Genomic DNA, 19,792 nt, shown 5'->3' on the forward strand with positions numbered 1-19,792 from the left:
TTAGTTTTTTTGTTGTTCTATTAATTTCATAGTGAGGAGTGTTAAAATCCCCAACTATAATTGTGATTTGTCTATTTTTCTGCTGTTATTAGGCACACACACATTTAGGATTGCATGTCTTCTTAATGAATGGATTCTTTTATCATTATGAAATGCCCCTCTACATCTCTGGGAAAATTCTTTTTCTTGAAGTTTTTCTTATGCTTACTTTTCACATGGTATATATTTTGCCATCCTTTTATTTTCAATCTACTTGTGACATTGTATTCAAAGTCCTTTCCTGGAGAGAGCATGTAGTTGAATCTTGCTGGTTTTTTTCAACTTTTTATTTTGAAATAGTTATAAATTTACAGGAAGTTGCAAATAAATTTATAGGGAGGTTCTGTACACCCTTCACCCAATGTCCCCCAATGTTAACATCTTGCATAAATATAGTACATCAATAGTAAATACTAATACTAAACAGTAAATCAATACTAGAAAATTGACATTGGTGTAATCGACAAGAGCTTATTCAGATTTCTCCAGTTTTACAAGTACTCATTTGTGTGTGTATATGTGTGTGTGCTATGTAATTTTATCATATGTGTAGCTTTGTGTAACCACCACCACATCAAGCTACATGATCATCACCACAAGGCTCTCTGGTTCTGCTCCTTTCTAGACACAACACTTTCTCCCCCCAGTCTCTAACCACTGGAACACGTAAATCTCTTTTCTGTCTTTATAATTGTGTTAGTTCAAGGATATTGTATAAATGAAACCATGCAAGATGTAACCTCCGAGATTTGCTTTTTACATTTAGTATAATTCCCGTCAGGTTCATCCAAGTTGTTGTGTGTACCAATAGTTTGTTCCTTTTTGTTGCTGTGTAGTATTTCAGGGTATTGCTTTTTTAACCTGTTAATCTATGCATTTTAATTATAGTGTTTCCTCCATTTATCAATACCATCTTGCTGTCTAGTTGTCCCATCTGGGTTTTCTTGTTCTTCTTTTCCTCTTATCTTCCCTTATTTCAGGTAAGTTAAAGCTTTTTTATTATTTTATTTTAATTCTTATGTCAACTTTTCAGCATCTCTCTTTGAATTTTTTAGATTTTGCTTTAGGGATTTCTCTGTCCATTATTCACTTAATATGGTGTACGTAGAATTAAAGTTATTACACTTCACATAAAATGTGTGAGTCTTACAACAGTAAAATTCCATTTACCTGCTCTCCTGTCTTTTGTACTATTTTGTCATCAATTTTACATTTACATACATCATATACCCATAATACAATGTTGTTATTTTAATGTATTTTGTTAAAAATAACAAAATTTCTCTTTAATTTATTTTAGTGGAGGTGTTTTTCTGTGTTAATATCTTAGTGCTATGCTATGAATCATAAACTTTGATTTTTTTGACTGAGAATTAGGCATTAAAACCGATGGAAAAATAATTTGAAACTAAAAGTATAATTGATATATTGTAACAGGATTTAAGTTATTTTTTCACCTGATGCAAGTTATTTTAGCATAATTTTCCTCCATCTTAAACGCTAATCATTATTTCTTCGTAAACAGGAACATTTAAATGATACACAAAAAATCCCCCTTTTAGCAACCAAGTTCACTTTTCCCAGCTGTATTTTCCCACTCACAGTAGTGAAAGTATTAGATCTAAGATCTTAGAAAATACTGTTTAGTTAAATAGCAGGAAATCCCCACCCCTACTCCAAAAGGCCTACAAGAAACCCCAAAAAAACTCCTTTAAATCTCTTCTCTAAATGTATGTTGAACTAGAATTTTGGAGACTTAATTTCCTGGGGCTGTATCTTCCCCTACTTAAGAAATGTTAGTCCTTGCTGTTAGTTGTGGGTGGGTTCTTATGACTGTATTGTTCATCAGACACTGTACAATGGGAAAAACATCATTTGAATAAAGACACATGAAATGAACAGTGTCATGTGAAACCTCAGGGCAGAGGTATAATCAGTCTTGAGTAAGGGATTAAGACCGCCTTCTGGGTCTCTCCTCATCCTTCCACTTTCTAGCTTCATATTGATTAAGATTAAGTAGAATTGCTCAGACTTTCCTTTAGAGACTTATCTGGAGACAAATATAGAAAAGGAGTAAAATCTTTATATTAATATTTTCCCTTGGAACAATTGTATCAGATTGAAAATTTTTGTCTAACTCTTTCTTTCTACCCCAATAAAAGAAAATAAAATCAGATTCCTTGTGGTACTTAAGGGGAACACCATTATTTTTTCAAAGATGTGTTTTTCTCCAGTGTTTTGGAATATATGAATTTTTTACTAGAATATGTTAAACATAGTATATTATTTGATATGACAAACTTTCCTTCAGAATCTGGAAAAATGTTATATTCCATCCATCTAGTTTTATCCCTATCTACTGTCTTGACCTTATCTTCTACAGGTGCTTAATACTACGATGAAACTGAACCCCTTGTTGTCTCCTGCCTGTATTCCATCCATTCTGCTGTTTCCTCCACTGACTGTCTTCCTCCTCGTTCTCCATCTGCAAGATAGTATAGTTCTTCAAATCTCAGCTCCTGGAAGAAATTTCCCTCGATTCTCCCAGCTGACAGTGGTCTCCTTCCTTTAAACACACTGAAGTCTGTATATTTCTTAATTCACATTTTATTTGTTAAAATGTCACATACCTTAACTTATTAATAAGCTACTTGAGGCAAGAACTTTCTTACTCATATTCAAATTTCCCACAATATGCAGCACATATTACTTCAAAGATACTGGATAGATATTTGTCTAACAAATTAATTAACTAATTAAAATATGTAAGTACCAGTTCTAGGATGATCTTTATGAATGGCTTTGTCTAATATGCTTTGCAAATGTCTCTATTCCATTCAGGTGCGCTAAGCCTAAAGTTTGTTCCAGAAGGCAGGGCCAGTTTTGAAGGACTCGATAAAATCACTCACAGATTCTGCTCAGACAAGGACACTCCCAATGTGAATAGATAACTTGTCAGATGCATCTGCCAGCAGCTGAACTGCTGGCAACTTTTGTTTGATGTGAAGAGCCTTCAGCCCAGCTTTCATCACTGCACCTCACTTCCATTACAATGTTTTGCCTCCTGTTTTGTTTATGTGAAAGACTACAGTCTTAGAATTTCTGGGTATTATGAGTACCTTAGGGAAATCTGATTATAGAGATAATCTACTCAACACTGAAGAGTTTCAATTTGTTTCTATTGAATTTTGTCAATTCCGAATCCCAGATACCTTTGTATTCCAGTCCATTGACTAGAGCCTCCCAGCCAGACGTTGAGGCATCTGTTTCTATAGTCTTCGGAACTGGGAAAGATAAATAAGAATGTGCGGGAATTATCTGTATATTTGCTAACCACCAATTTAGATCTAAATAGACTCCCTCTGTTAGGAAGACTAATGAATTCCAATTCTCTGAAATATCCTTTGCTTTTAACAAGCAAGATGGAAGGTATCTAAAGAAAAAAAAGGGAGATACACAGAGGGAAAAGCTGTGAATAATGCCACCAGAGAGCCAATTATGTTCACCAGCTGGCATTGAGAAACTTGTTTCCTTTGACAAGAAAAGATTTCAGATTTAGCCCCAAACTCCTTTTTGACTTTGCATTCTTTAGGGCTGAATGATGAATCTTCCCAGACACCCCCACAAGATGTTGGAAAATAATTCTCAATACTGTTGTTAAATGTAAGATGACAAAGCAACGGGCAAGAAGAGTTAAGGAGTCACTATGGCAGTAAATAAGAATCAACTGGATAAAACAATAGTGAAAAGGAAATATTAAGACAGAGACCTTCTCCCCAGCCACGTGACTGAGTCAAGGCGATGCATTCATGACGTGGCGTGACAGCGATAAGGACATTTCATAGCAGTAGAACTATATTTGTTGTGAAAGAGTAGTTAACAGCCACATTTCCCAGTATAAACAACATTTTAGCTTGTCCCCCCCCCCCCCCTTTGGTGGGGAACCCTCATTGATTGCAGCTAAGCCTAGAACTGAGCCTTTGGGCTTTGGTGGGTGAGACACGATCTATTTCAGGATCTCTCAGCTGCTGGAACTTGGAAGTGGTGTCACCTAGCCCCGAGCTCTCAACAGTGGTCTTTTTTCAACTACTAGGACCCCTGCATGGCTGATCTTGTCTGGAAGGCCCCTCTGTACGTCCTCCAAGCTCTTCCTTGGGAAAATACTTGCGAATTTGGTCTTTTCACTTTGTGTACAGCTTTAAAATCTGCCTCTCCCAAGTACCTACTTGAAGTCCATAAAAATCTGTAGAGCAAGTCCGCTCAGACCAGCCTCTGTGGAGCCACCGAAGTAAGGTCACTCCATATCTGCTCGCAATACCTTTTTCTTTCTCAAGGTATCTAGAAATGCTTATTCAATAGCAATTTGCTTTCTTGAGTGCAAAAAAAGGGAAACTTTAATCTAAAACGTTTATTGTTTTTCTTTTAAATGATGCCACCGTGTGTATGCCTGTATAGTCTGTGTACGGCACAATTCTATGTGCACCATCCACCTGGACTAAATAGCAATGGTGCCTCCGTACCCCCACCCAACTTGGATTGCAGAGTGTGGTAGTCTTGACCTTATGCACAAAGATTATATATTTTTGATATGGTGGGATAATTGGCTGCATAGTTAACTTAGTATACTCTGCTCTGGGGAGAAAAATGGAGCTGTTATTTGCTTTCATGCCATCTACTCCCCAAACTCTATTATTTTACTAAAACTTGGTATTGAACTAAACATTACAGAAATAAAAAGGTCATTTACATGACTCTTTGTCTTTGAAACTAAGACCCCAGGGGAAATATTTTAGGCATTTTATTTCACGTCTTCATGTTGAATTTTCTGGTCCTCTTATTCTCTTCTAAAGATGCAAGTTTTAGTCACGACTATACATGGAAAGGAATGAAAAATACAAGTTCAAGGAGAATTCATTCATAGCTTGTATCAGCCTGCTTGTAAATTCCCTGAAAATGTCTTCAAAAATGACTTTACTTTTCTTTATTACATTTTTTTAAATAGTTGAGATATAATTCAACCACAAAATTCATCCATTTAAAGTATACAATTTAGCGTTTTTTAGTATATTCAAAGTTATGCAACCATCACCACTATCCAATTTCAGAACATTTCATCACTTCAAAAAGAAACCCCATACCATTAGCAGTCACACCTCATACTTCACCCCCACCAGCCCTAGGCAAACACTAACCTACCTTCTGTCTCTACAGATTTGCCTCTCCTAGACATTTCATATAAATGAAATCATACAATAAACAGCCTCTTATGACTGACTTCTTTCACTTAGCATATGCCTTCAAGGTTCCTCTATGTTGTAGCATGCATCAGTATTTCATTACTTTTTACTGCTGAATAATATTCTATTGTATGGATATACTGTATTTTGTTTATCTCATCCATTGATGGACATTTGGGTTATTTTCACATTTTGATCATGAATAATGCTACTATGAACCTTCCTGTGCAGGTTTTTCCATGATGGACTTACATTTTCATTCTCTTGGTTACACACTTAGGAGTAGAATTGCTGGGTTATATGGTAACTCTATGTTTAACATTTTGAGGAACTAATAGACTTCCAAAGTGGCCACACCATTTTATAATCCTCCTAGTAATGGATGAGGGCTCCAGTTTCTCTACATCCTTGTCAACACTTGTTATCTTAGCCTCCTAGTTGGGTGAAGCGGTATCTCACTGTGGTGCTTACTTGCATTTTCCTTATGACTAATGATGTTGAGCATCTTTTCATGTACCAACTGGTCATTTGTATATTTCTTTTGGAGAAATATCTATTCAAGTCCTTAGCTCACTTTTTTAATGATTATTTTTACTTGGATAAAATGCACATAACATAAAGTTTGCCATGTTAACCATTTTTAAGTGTACAATGCAACAGCATTAAGTACGTTCTCATTGTTGTGCAGCCATCACCACCGTCCATCTTCAGAACTCTTTTAAACTTGCCAAACTGAAACTCTGTACCCATTAAACACTAAACTCTCCATCACTCTTTCCTCTCGTCCCTGGCACCCACCATTCTACTTTCTGTTTCTATCAATTTGACTACTCTAGGTACCTTATATAAGTAGAATCACACAGTGTTTGTCCTTTTGTGACTAGCTTATTTCACTTAGCATAATGTCTCAAGGTTCATCTATGTTGTAGTGTGTGTCAGAATACCCTTCCTTTTTAAGGCTAATATTATTTTGTATGTTTATATTACATTTTCTTTATCTATTCATCCATTGATGGATACTTGGATTACTTCCACCCCTTGGCTATTGTGAGTAATGCTGCTATTCACATGAGTGTACAAATATCTGTCCGAATTCTTGCTTCCAATTCTTTTGGGTATATACCAAGGAATGAAACTGATGGACCATATGGTAATTCTATCTTTAACTTTTTTGGGAAGTGCCTGCCATGCTGTTTTCTGCAGCAACTGCGCCATTTTACATTCCCACCAATAGTGTATAAGAGTTCCAATTTCTTCACATCCTCACCAACGCTTGTTATTTCCTGCTTTTTTTTTATAGTAGCCATCCTAACGAGTGTGAAGTGACGTTTCATTGTGGTTTTGATTTACATTTCCCTAATGATTAGTGATTGAATTAGTCAGCTTGGACTGCTATAACAAATACCATAGACTGCACGGATTAAACAATAGAAATTTCTTTCTCACAGTTATGGAGGCTGGGAAGTCCAAGATCAAAGTTCCAGCTGATTTGCTTCCTGATAAGAGCTCTCTTCTTGGCTTGCAGATGGCTGCCTTCTCACTGTGTCCTCACATGGAGGAAAGAAAGAGATATTTCTCTCTTCCTCTTCTTCTAAGGCCACCAATCCTAAATGGACTAGGGCCCCACCCTATGACCTCATTTAACCTGAATTACCTTCTAAAACCCCATCTCCAAATACAGTCACACAAGAATTTGGCAAGGACGCAATTTGGTCCAAAGCAGTGATGATGAGCATCTTTTCATGTGCTTGTGGGTTGTTTGTCTATCTCCTTTAGAGAAATGTCTATTCAAGTCCTTTGTCCACTTTTAATTTGTGTTTGGCTTTTTGTTGTTGAGTTGTAGTTCTTTATATATTTTGGATGTTAACCGTTTATCAGATATATGATCAGCAAATATTTCCTCCCATTCTCTGGATTGCCTTTTCCAGTCTGTTGATTGTATCCTTTCATACCCATCTTTCAATTGGCTTATTTTTCTTTTTATTGTTGAGTTGTAAGAGTTTGTTGTATATTCTGGATACAAGGCCCTTACCAGATACATGATTCACAGATATTTTCTCCCATTCTGTGGGTTGTCTTTTTATTTCTTGATGGTGTCCTTTATAGCACAAAAACATTTAATTTTGATGAGGTCCCATTTATTTTTTCTTTTGTTGCTTGTGCTTGTGGTGTCAAATCTAAGAAGTCATTGCTTGATTCTGAGTCGGGAAGATTTGCTCCTGTTTTTTATAGGAGTTTTATAGTGTTAGCTCTTACATTTAGGTTTATGATCCCTTTTGAGTTGTCTGTATATGGTATGAGATATTCCTTTTCTTTGAATTCCTGAGAACATGGTAGTTTTAGAATGTTCTTTACTAGATTAGATATGAAAAAATTAGTAAAGAGATTTCTTTCTTGGTTATCGTTTTTGAAGACCTTTTAAAAAAATCACTGACTCATTGCAGACATAGGAAATCACACCTATTTATATCATTGAAAATATACCTCATTTACATTTAGCTCATTCAGTCTGTTTTATAAGCAGGGAAATCCAAACATAAGGTAACTTAACAGGAAAGGCTGTCGATAGCAGCTGAGATAACATTCATCGAAAGATTATGAATAATGTCTTGATTACAAATAAAAACTTGGTCTCATCTTTTCAGCCCAGAATTGGCTAAGACTCCATATCATTTTTTAGTCTGATTAATGGCGGAGTAACTAATTAGAGTGGGAAAGAGATGAGCAAATCATTCAAGATGTCAAGTGCAGTTGAAGTGCCATTTTGTCATAGGTCATATAATAAAGCTCATAGTGACAGGTGTGCATAATAAACAGGAACTGAGAATACTCGGATCTTGAAGAGTCAAGGTAATGTTTTTAAAATCAGCATTATTTAGTTAGATTTGATTTTATTCCTCCGAATTGTCATAATGTTGAATTGGGCTTTGATTTACTGACGTGCTAAGATTTGGTATGGATTTTCTTTCTGCTTTGCAGGATGCACAGAATCAAAAATTAAAGAGAAGTGTATGGTACCATGAGGCAAATGATTATATCTCCTCCTGTGCATGCTGGACTCCTGATCTTGATCTCTCGCAAAATATAATTACTCTAAGGAATAGATATCATCTTCATGTTTACAGTTCCTCAGATCTACAGCAGACCTGATGTATTAGAATCCATGTAAGTGGATGGCCATGGTTTCTGGTTGGGGCCACCATCTTTAGGAGTTGGGTGGGAAATCCTCTCCCCTAACAGATAGTACTAATAGGCTGATCAATTGGGTTATTCATCCAAATCCCTCTTTGGTGAGGTTGACATTGCCCCTTTTGATAAGTTTCCTTTTTGGCTTCTCCTAACACGTTTGGGATGATGAATTTTTATCCTGTAACTCCAGCATGTTTGATGACATTCGAGAGATCTCCCTACCTCTGAGTGCCATCTGGGCCCCTGATATCATCATTAATGAATTGTAAGTGTGCTGGGATACATTTCTGTGGAGTTTAGACTGCTTATAATATGCAGGCCAGTGCTGTTTACTTTCAGCCATTGTTATTTTTTGTTTCCCAACTTGAAGAGGAGAAGAGGAGCATGTTATTGGGAATATTCAGGTTAGAAGTACCACAAGTTGACATCATTTAAGATTTGGATTTGATTCCTAATGCTTGTGTTATAACATAGCAAGTAAATTAACATATGAGATTGTCATTGCTGAACCCATCTCTGCCAGGGTAAATTATCTCATGGGAAAAGTGCTTCTGTCTTGGCACTTCTAGGCTAGTCCTGGGTGTCATCATCACTACCATCTCATAATTATTTGTTTGTGTATTGAAATGACTAAAGCTCTCTCTGTAACTACAAAATTTCATATAGTGTGGACAATGAAAGGTCACCCAACCTTCCCTATGTTTATGTGAACTCATCTAGGACAATTAAGAACTCTAAGCCCATCCAGGTGGTCTCTGCACACAGTTTAGGGACATACGCTTTTCTGTTTGATAGCCAGAATTGCAGCCTAACCTTCAATAGCATTCTGCACACAGGTAAACCGTGAAAGGTACAGTCTGCTAGCAGGAAACATGCCTGTGCTGGGTTGGCACACATAGGTGAAATTATATTATGCCATTCCTCAGGTCTATTTTATTCTTGCACGTAATTGACTTTTTACAAATCTAAATCTCTTCCTGTTGTTATTTGGCTCCTGCTGTAATTCAGACCAAGTACAGTATTGTGCCCAGATGTATAGCCCGTTGCTGTTGTTGGTTTGGAAATACAATATTAGGCCTCCACTGCCAGTGAGAATGTTACAGAAGTCACAGGAGCAGTGCTGTCGTTCTATGGATAGTGAAATCTACACCCTAAATTCATAGGGGTTTTTTTCATGGCTAGAAAGATCTTATTCCGCACATCTACCCCTAATTCAAAATGGTTATGTTGAACCTCATCTCAGTAAGACTGTACATCTGGGGGCAGGAGTAAAAGGAAGGATTTGATCAGGAGTTAGAAACATGAGTTGATGTTGGTGTCTCTCTCTTTACAGGGAAGTCGATTGTTTCTGCTGTTCTCAGTGGATGATATGGACCTGGCCTTCCTCAGGAGCAGAGAAAACATTAAGCATGACAAAAAGGCATTTTTGAATGACAGTGAGTGGGAACTTCTTCCTGTGCCCTCAACATATAGCATCCTGCAGAGCGGTGCTGGAGATTTTGCACAGCTTCAGTTTAATGTAGGTCCTTTCCCTTCCTGACCTGTTGCCCACTTCTCTGTAATCTTTGGCCTTCTCTATTGGAATCTCTGCTCTGTTATATAGTCTCATTCATTATCATCCAGGAACAACTGATTCGGATGGCTCTGGACATCCACTTGCATCCCGGCATTTCAGAGACCAGAGATTCAGTCACAGATCTCAAGTTCCTGCTGTAGGTATTTCATACGTGAATACGACAATGGTTTGGAGACCTGAACCACCTACTCCACAGGAATCTTCAAGCCTTTCAATACAAACTGACATCCTCATTTCTAACTGCTACTGAGAGAAAAGAAAAAAAAGAGAAAACCCACACACAACAACGACAAATTCAGAGAAGAGTGTCTCTTCAAAATTATTGTCCTGTTTTTAATTGAGTAAATTATTAATTAATTCCAGATGCAGATACATAAAATTATTATATTATTAACTTGAATATTTTGAGAAATTAGCTAACAAATCACCTGCAGGATCCTCAGAGACCACTGGTAGTTTCTGGACCGGAGAGAACAACGGTCCTAAAAGGACGTGATGAGAACCCGAACTTCTCAGATGCGCCACTGGGAAGGCTCTTGGTTGCATTCTTCAGAGGGAAATTTGTCCAGCAGGAGCCTGAGCGGCAGTGGGAGGGTAGGACAGTGAAGCCCGCTGCTGTGCACTCCAGAGGCACCACTCTCCCTTCCCTGGCCCTCCTGGCAAGCCGTCCTGATACGTGGTCTGCAGCAGGTTCATGCAACCGGTAGACTCACATCATTAGTAGTCAGTTCTGCTTTTCTGCACAAAGTTAGCTAAGGTGGTAGTAGTTGGGGTGGGTCTTTCATGCCAGGTAATGGATCCAATTGAAAAACAGAGACTACAGACAGGTCAGGATTGCACACAAGATGAATTCTCCTGGAAACAAACCTTTTGAATAAAAAGGAAAATTCAGACAAGACTAAGGTGCTATGGTTACAATGGATAATTATATGCCAAGGGTGGGTGGTAGTGAAATAAGCTATTATTGAGGGCACACATGAAGCTCTGTGGGTTAAAAGGTGGTGTGTGCAGCTTTCCAGCAAAACTCTTGTTAAATCAGGGCCTCTTAGAAACAGCTGTGTTTTGAACCTGACTAACGTCTAATGCTGGGTCCTAGCTATTTGCGACTCACACCTTCCTAGCGGTGGGGTTTGGGTTCTTGCCTATTCTGCTTGGGTTTTAGCAAAGCTTGCATTGTGGGTTTTTTGTCCACTTTTTTTAGCGAGGGAAAGGGAGGGGTAAAAAGAAAGCTTTTTTAATTTCAATGAGTTTCTTGGCTAAGAGTAAACACCTCATTAATTTTAAAGATATCAGCCCGCAAACATTATTAATGCAGCCCGAATAATGGAGAGCATTAAAGGGAAATGTGAGGGAGTAGCACGTGCGAGGTGGAACACCGTCACCTACCAAGCGCTCCGGAGAACGCTGCACACACCATTACCTACACCGCACGGAGGAGACAAACAAAGGCGAGAGACGGGGCAGGTAAACAGGAGCGTGCCTGCACACCCACACACGCGCACACACGCTCTCACTCTCTCCATAGGGCAGCCATTATTTGTAGTTCCCTGTCACCCTTCATCCTAAATATTAATCTGTCTTCTCAACAGTGGCAAAGTTTTTCTATGTACGAGTTCCATTATTAAATATGATGAAGAGGTGTAGAAGATTGTTTAAGGAAGCAGAGGAGACAGGGTCCCATTCCTTTGCTCTGTTCACGACCATGCTCCTTCTCCATTCACAGCATTGACATCAAGGCGTGCTGGAAGTGGGCATGTTCATGTTCTTGGAGCTTTTCCCTGGTCCCTTTGCCCTGGGGGCTAAGGTGGGTTATCTAGCAGGGCTGGCTTCCACCCTGACCCTCGGGAAAAGAGTAGGGAAAGAATCTGGAGTAGATTCACAGATCGTATTTGGTCTGGCAGGGAGCCAGACTCAGGAGTGATTCTGCAAGTTTAAGAAAGCTTAAGAAAGACTTAAAGTCGATTCAGTGACTGTCCTGGTTCTCTGTCTCCCTCAGCCTCTCTCACCTCCGTGCCTCCCCGTTCCTGCTGTGTGCACCTGGTGAGGCTCATGTTCTCTTACTCCGTGCCAGACATCCTACTCTGAATTTAGCAGCCGAGGCACTCTGGCGTCCTTCAACAGCCCTCGGCCGATGACGTGAAATTCAGAGCCTAGTTCCGTGCCAACATGGGGCCTGCCAGGGTCCCAATGGCAAGGGGCCATCTCCCTCTTAATCTAATCTCCTGCTGTGTTCCAGGCCAGGCTGGGGCTGGGGATAGGTGGGGTAGGCAGGAGGAACAGTGATTTATTCTAAACATGTCTTCACCCTGGGCCTGAAGTACACTGCTGCCATTGATGCTAAGCCCAATGCTCCAGATGCCCTGTTAGTGTCAGCTAATGTGCGATCATATCTGTGGGCTCTAGGGCACACGCTGTTTATGAGGAGGCACCACTGACGCTTTGGAGTCGGGCTGCATTCCACAGGGAGCCCGGGGCACAGGCACTTCTTCCTACAAGGATGTCTGTGTGCAGCCTGGCATCCAGCAGCCATGGGAGGGGAGGTTTCCTCCAAAACATTATTGGAGTTGCTGGTTCCCAAAAACAGCAGGGTGAGCATTCGATTTCTGTATGGTAATATTCTGTTTTGTTTTTTTAAAGAATGGAGGTAGAGTGGCCGGCCCCATGGCTGAGTGGTTCAGTTCGCATGCTCCACTTCTCCAGCCCAAGATTTCACTGGTTCGGATCCTGGATGTGGACCTGGCACCACTCATCAAGCCATGCTGAGGTGGCATCCCACATGGTAAAACTAGAAGGACCTGCAAATGGAATATGCCACTATGTACTGGGAGGCTTGGAGAGAAGAAGAAAGAGGAGGAGGAGGGAGAGGAGGAGGGGGAGGAGGGGGAGGAGAAAAAGAAAAGAATGGAGGTAGAAGTGGGAGTAGGTAGGAATAAAATTTAAGAACTCACGTTGGATGGAGCAGGGTGGACAGCTGTGGGAACTAAAGTGAGTCCAACCACAGATATCCTCACACTGCATAAAGTGCTCACTCAGGCAGGAATTGGGAGGCCTATAGGGGACTCCTAGAAAAATTCAGAGGGGCTTTTGAGAGAGAAATGTGCCTCATTTATTTTCTTTTTCTGACATAATTTTCCTTTCTAGGTTAGGGTAATTTTGTTGAGGTAGCCACTGAATGCAGCTCATACACTTGACAGAAGATCCTCCTGAGCTCCCCCAGATCACTCCAGAGAGAAAGAGAAAGAGACAGAGAGAGAAACAGAGAAACAGAGAGAGGGAATGAGAATTCAGAGCCCTGGAAACCTTTCCAGGGTCACTCAAGGAGTCCTGGACTTCCTGCTAATCCAGCCCAACCCGTGGCCAGATCCAAGAAAGTCTCTGGTGCAAGGATCTTACGTAAATGGCAGCAACTTTCCCCTTCTTTCAGAACTGGGAATGTTGAGAGGGGCTTGGAAGAGGAGGAAAATGGGCTTCTGTATGAAGCGTGAGTCTGGGCGTCAAAATTCCAACTATGTCATAAAGACGGTCATGCAAAATTGAGTACTGGTGGGGTCTACCATCAAGGAGGCAATTAGAGGCTAACCTTGGGGCCTATTCCATCTCCAAGGAGCTCTCCACACACACATTCTGAATTAGATTGATCTCTTTCATTAACATCAATAGGCTCCAAATACCTTTGTGTACTTATTATTACCTGGCTTTAATGGATAATGAAATTGTGGCATAATATTGCTAACACCTGAAGGGTGTCTAATGGAGAACACGGACTGAAACTAAAGTGCTTTTCCTTCCTTTTCTGTGGAATTTAAAGGCACCAGCTCCTTTAGTCCGTTAGAAACGATGGGCTCTAGGTAGGGGCAGTTCTGCAGAGAGCAGTGGCTCACTGAGCTGGTGACATACCTTCCCCCAGTATAAGCAGGGGTTACTGCCTTTGGCGTCACCCCCAGAGAGGTAGCCGTCAGAGGACTGACCTCAATTGGAGAGCCCTCATTTGGGCTAACTCCATTCTCCCACCCTATTGGAACTAAAAGTAGCATTATTAACACACTGTAATACAACTCAATGCACATCTGTTGAGCTATTACAATGTGCCAGGCTCAATGGTAAGCACTGAGGACACAAGCATGAATAAAACGAGACTCCTGATATCAAGAATTTCAAAACCTGCCCAGGGAGACATAATAACAATAACTGCAAAACCGAGCACTTGCTCTGCATCAGGCATCATTTTAAGTTTGTACGCATAATCCTGACATTTCTGTGAGATGGGTACTCAAGTATCCACATTTTTACAAATGGGTGAATTGAGGTGCGGAGAAGTTAAGTAACTTACCCAAGGTTACAGGGTGACTGGTGAAGCCCGGACTTAAACCCAGGCAATCTGACTCCAGAAACTATGTGCCTAATCCTTTATGATGGTGACACACAACTAAACATAACGCAGTGTGTTCCAGCCCATTCTTTGGCATCCATACACTGTGTGTTACTGGGTGAGTCGCCTGTATTCGTTTCCTAGGGCTTCTCTAACAAAGTACCACAGACTGGGTGGCTTAAAACATAGAAATTTATTCTCTCACAGTTCTGGAGGCTAAAAGCCTGAAATTAACTTGTTGGCAGGGCTGGTTCCTTCTGGGCACCCTGAGGAGCATGCCTCTCTCCTAACTTTTGGTGGTTGCTAGCAATCTTTGGCGTTCCTTGGTTTGTAGATCTATCACTCCAATCTCTGCCTCCATCTTCGCTTGGCATTCTCCTTCGTGTGTCTCTTCTCTTCTTGTAAGGACTCCAGTCATATTGAGGTAAGGGCCCACCATACTCCAGGAAAACTTCATCTCAACTAATTAGATCTGCAACAATCTTGTTTCCAAATAAGGTCACATTCTGAGCTTCTGGGAAGGACAGGAATTCTTGGGGGCATTATTCAACCCAGTACAGTCTGCTGCCCTCTGGCACTCCAAAACTCATGTCTGTCCCATGCGCAAAATGCAGTCGCTCTGTCCCAACATCCCCAAAAGTCCTAATCCATTCTAGCAGCAACTCTAAGACCAAAATATTTTTAAACCCAAAAAGTCCAAATATCATAATCTAAATCAGGTGTAGACTCTGGTTATGGTCCATTCTGGGGCAAACTTCCTCTCTGTCTGCAGGCTTGTGAAATATCTAAGTACCAGAGTCTGGTACCTGATCCCATAAGATGTCGGGGGGGAAGGGCAGGGACCTGTCCTGTTAACAGTTCTCCCTCCAATATTGAGGATAGTTCCTGACATTTTGTTCGTGCTCAATTAATGTTTCTTGAACAAAGGAATAAAGGGCTTTGAGGATCAAATGAGATATGAAAACAAAACATTTCTGAAGACTGTGATAAAATTAGAGTTTCTTTAGGCTGCGCTTGGCTTGTAGAGAAAATTAGTTTGGTCCATAGGTAATATCGCCCCTAAATCAACCTAAAGAAAAAGGCAGCTCCTTTGTTCTTGAAGAAAACCAAAGCCGCAGGTACTATTTGGTCGGTCTTAGGAGTGGGAACATCCTTGCTAAAGGCAGGAACATGGATGAAGTGGTTTTGGACGGCCTGTCTAGTTTTACTCTTGTATAATCCATACATAGATGAAGGAGATTTCTGCTTTATGTTACCACAGAAGGTAATTTTCTGTTTTTATACTTACATATTTCCTCTCTACTTTCAGCTACTGTTGATATCCAGTGAGGAATATCCTCTCCTAGGACCGGGTACATAATTTGTGGGGCCTAGTGCAAAGTGAAAAGGCAAGGCCCTCTGTTCGAAAATTCTTAAGAATTTCAAAATGGCACCAGCAGAGCATTAAACCAAGTGCGGGGCCCTTCTAAGTGCTTAGCTCTGTGCAACCACATGGGGTGCATGCCCATGAAGCTGTTCTGCCTCCCAACATCTTAGCTCTTGCCACACCTCTCCCTTGGCCCCTTGGGGAATATGTGGTTTGATAAAACTGCACTTTCTGGAAATCAGGGACGCTCATGAGCCACAGTGCTCATCTTTGGTTCTGGCCCAGATTCACATTCACTCTCTGCATCAGGCTCTGTGTGGAGAGGAGTCATTGCAGCACGTCTGTTTACACAGGAACTTTATGTAGAGAGTATGGCAGCTCATCTCAGTTGTACCCAAGGTGTTTGGCACGGCAAAAGTAAACTGCTGTCTAAAAAAGGGGAAATCAAGGCATGGAGAGGTTAAACACCTTACCCAGGATCACTTAAACTAGCACATGTAGACACCTTGAATTGAGGGCTCAGGAGCTCTGTTCCTTTGCCTCTAAGCCTGGGTGGTTTTTTTCACTTAACACATCCTCTTGTACTTTTCTTTAGGGTGATATTCTTGGACTTACATCTCCTTCATGTAATATCCACCATGAAGTCTCAACAGGGTGTTCCTGCTTCTACCCACCAGAGACAGCAGGCTTGGTTGCCCCCAACCACCCCCTATAGCCAGACCACCAATAGCCCAGGCTGGGCCCACAACACAAGGCCCCCTGTGGACTCTAACCATTTGACTCCCTTCTTACTGCCCCCACCTGACCACAGTGGTCTCGGTCATAGCAAGACGAAGGGAGCTAGAGAGGTGCAGCTTGATGACAGCTCGTGTTGTTGTTGTTTTTCTTGTTGACTGCACTTTGGTAGAAAGGTATTTTAACCAAATTATTGCAAAGCAGTAATTGCTGCTCCTGTTTAGATATTTGCAGCCAATCGTGTTTAATGTGAAAGACAACAGCCAGACTACAGTCCGCCAAACAGCTCCAGCCTGCCAAGCTCCACTGCGTCGGGATATGCTCTCAGACCCGTTGGCTGGGGAGCCCCCACTCTCATCAGCCAGGTGATGTCTGGTCTCATCCAGCCAAGCTCTGCCCCTGCCACCTTCTGCTCCATCCCTGGCCTCTGCCTTGGCTCATTTCTATGTGAGTCCCTTCCAGAGAGGGAGACAGAGATGAGGGAGAAGAACTCACAACTCAACTCAGAGTCTGCTCAGATCAAGAGGACGCTGTACAGGAAAGAACACTGGGTTTGGAATCAGAAGATGTGGGGCACATCCCAGCTCTGCCACTGACTCAACTTACTTAAGGGGCTGAGCTTTGTTTTTAAAAATCTATGAAGGGGGGATGTTTTATTACCTGCTAACAGGCTCACAGTGAGGATTAAATAAATCACATCACAGGTGTAAAAGCATTAGTTAGCACACCATCTGACGCATAGAAAGCATTCACTTGTTCGGTGAATCAGAGAAATGGGAGATTTCGCACATTATTTTTTTCCAAATCTGACAACAAAAGGTCCAGAACATCCATTTGTTCAGCAAATATTTATCAAATACTGTAAGATAAGTATTCTTTTTTGGCCCTGTGAGGGGTTAAAAAATAGTTGCTGCTCTCGCTCTCAAAGGGTCCACAGCCTGGTGGGACAGTAGCCCTGATATTTCCTGGTTTCTCTCCAGGAAGGATGAAAACAGAGCTTGTGTTTATTAAAGACACTTCCTATCACCATCCCAGAGAAGTTAGGTATAAAAAAAATGGCAACAATCATTGTAATTTTATGAGACTCAAATTCCCAGCTGCAAAACCCACTCAGCAGCTCTGTGCGCCCAGCCATACCACAGGCTCCTCGGATATCTTCAGCTGGCCCCTTGCTCAGATCCACTTTCTGCCTTCGCCTCCTGCTGCGTGCTGCTGGAGACTGGGTGGCGGCCTGCAGACATGGGACCTCTGGTCATGTTTGGCCGGTAGAGGGCAAGGGGAGCAGTGGCAGGAGATGGGAGGTGGGGAGAGTGAGTGGGGAGCTTCTCTCTCCATTTCCTTCCCTGTGGAGTCCTCCTGCTGGCTATGCCCCTAAGGGGAAGCCACGACTCCTGTCTGACAGGCCTCTCTCTTCTCAGGCTCCAGTCACGTTTCCAGCCCTGGGCCCCTTCCGGTGTAAGGGAAGGACCAGCTCACTCAGTGCCCCCGCCCCCTGCAGCACTGCCCTCCTGTTTCCTTATGTCTGGCCCACACCCAGTCAAGCCCGCCTCAGATTTCCCAATTTAATTGCGCTATTTCTTCCTGCCCAGACTCTGACAGATACGCAGGTGCTAAGGCACTCGCCTTCCAAGTAAGAGGATAGACTAAACCAAAAACAGTACAATATATTGCATAATAAGCAATTTAAGAAGAAAGATTTTGGTGTAAAGCTGGTTTTAAAACAGTTTCTCACTCACCAGCTGTGTGAGTTTGGACAAGCAATTTCATCTTTATGAGCCTCAGTTTCCTTGCGTGTAAGATGGAGGTGATGAGACCAGGCCCTTAGAGCTGTTGTGAGGACTGAATGAGATGAAGCATCCAACCAGTGCCTGGGCTCCAACAAGCGGTAAATAAATGGTAGCTGCTTCCTATTATTACAATTATTAATAATATTAATATTAGCTCTACATAAAAGCCAAAAGGATTTTTTTCCTATTTTCTACATCACAAAACAATCTCCTATTTCTAAACTACATAGACTTTTCACATTATGCAAACATGTTTGGACTTCAGAGAGCGTTCTTGGCTATGGATTTGGCCAAACATTGTTGTGTTGGCTTAGACCCTCTTTTCAACAGATTCCTTGTCCCTGGGCAGGTGGTGATTCTCAGGTGCTCGCTGGTCTATGTCGTGAGGCTGCCGATTCCCAGCATCTTCCTCATGCTTGTGGACCTGGGGAGCTTCTAGCTGCCACCCACCTGCTGTGCCAGGACTGTGTTCAACACCAGCGTGCTGGTGGGCTACACCGTCTTCAGGGTCAACATGTCTGCTGAGATGCCCAGGAGCATAGTGAGCACCCCTCTGGCTGGTAAGCAGCCTTGGGATTACCAGACCCCCATGTATATAACTCCCCTCAAAGATCTGATGCTGCATTTCAGATGAGGAGAGGGAGAGGCCCCAGAGGCTCAGACTAACTCCACCTCTCCTGGTTCCTTCCCTCAGGGGTCTTCTTCACAGTCTGCATGGACTTCTTGGTTCTCAGCTTATCTAAGTTCATCCTGTTTGGTCAAATTCCTCCACAGTGAGCAGCACAGTGGGCAGGAGCGACCCCTCTTGTGCCTTCGAGGGGACACCAATGCTGACGGGCCGAGAATGGATCCCAGGGCCCCAGCTTGCTGTAGTAACAGGTTTGGGAGAAGCCTTGAGGCCCCTACCCTGTCTTGCTGTTTCACCCTCAGCACCAGTTCCCACTGATGGAGCGCTAGGCTGTGTGAACAATTTGAAACTCCTGCTTCTTATCCTCTGCACTGCATTTTACATTATCGTTCTGGGGATGGAAGACCACTTCCTGCTGGCTTTCCAGAAAGCCTCGTTTTAGCTTGGTGGTAGGGCCCTCAGTCACCTTAGCTTTTTTTTTTTTTTTTTCCAATTTCAACCAATTACCTAAAGTGACTGAGTTAATGACTCCAGAATAGTAGAGTGCTGATGCACTGACACACGGAGTTTGTATAAATTTGGGTTCTAGTAGCTTAATATGAAAAAGTATGAGAATCATCTCAGCCCCTAAACTCAGACTGAGCCAATGTGGGCTGGCCCCTAGCTTAGAAAATCTCCTGGGTGGATCAAGCCAAGACATCCTACTTATACAAGGCAGCTCTGTGCAGCTCAGCACAGCCTTTCCTCTCCTCAGCAGATAGAGAGAGTCCCCAACCCACTGCCCAGGTTTGCCCACAACCTTCCTTGAAGGACCAGGCCATCAGCTTCAGTGGGAAGTCCAAGGGGGCCTCAGAAGCCTCTGGCTC

At 41.9% G+C, this 19,792-nt stretch overlaps 1 protein-coding gene across 1 annotated transcript in view; it reads left to right on the forward strand.

Moving 5' to 3' along the window:
- Positions 1–19,244, forward strand: part of HTR3B (5-hydroxytryptamine receptor 3B) — a 29,552-nt gene extending 10,308 nt beyond the window's left edge. Inside the window, 8 exon segments of the mRNA XM_070273517.1 lie at positions 8,256–8,300; positions 8,621–8,730; positions 9,132–9,301; positions 9,827–9,984; positions 18,648–18,858; positions 18,993–19,051; positions 19,053–19,177; positions 19,229–19,244. Coding sequence (XP_070129618.1) covers positions 8,256–8,300; positions 8,621–8,730; positions 9,132–9,301; positions 9,827–9,984; positions 18,648–18,858; positions 18,993–19,051; positions 19,053–19,177; positions 19,229–19,244 — 894 coding nt within the window.
- Positions 19,245–19,792: the final 548 nt, after the last annotated feature.

This window comes from Equus caballus, chromosome 7 (assembly GCF_041296265.1).
Source record: "Equus caballus isolate H_3958 breed thoroughbred chromosome 7, TB-T2T, whole genome shotgun sequence".
Taxonomy (NCBI): Eukaryota; Metazoa; Chordata; class Mammalia; order Perissodactyla; family Equidae; genus Equus; species Equus caballus.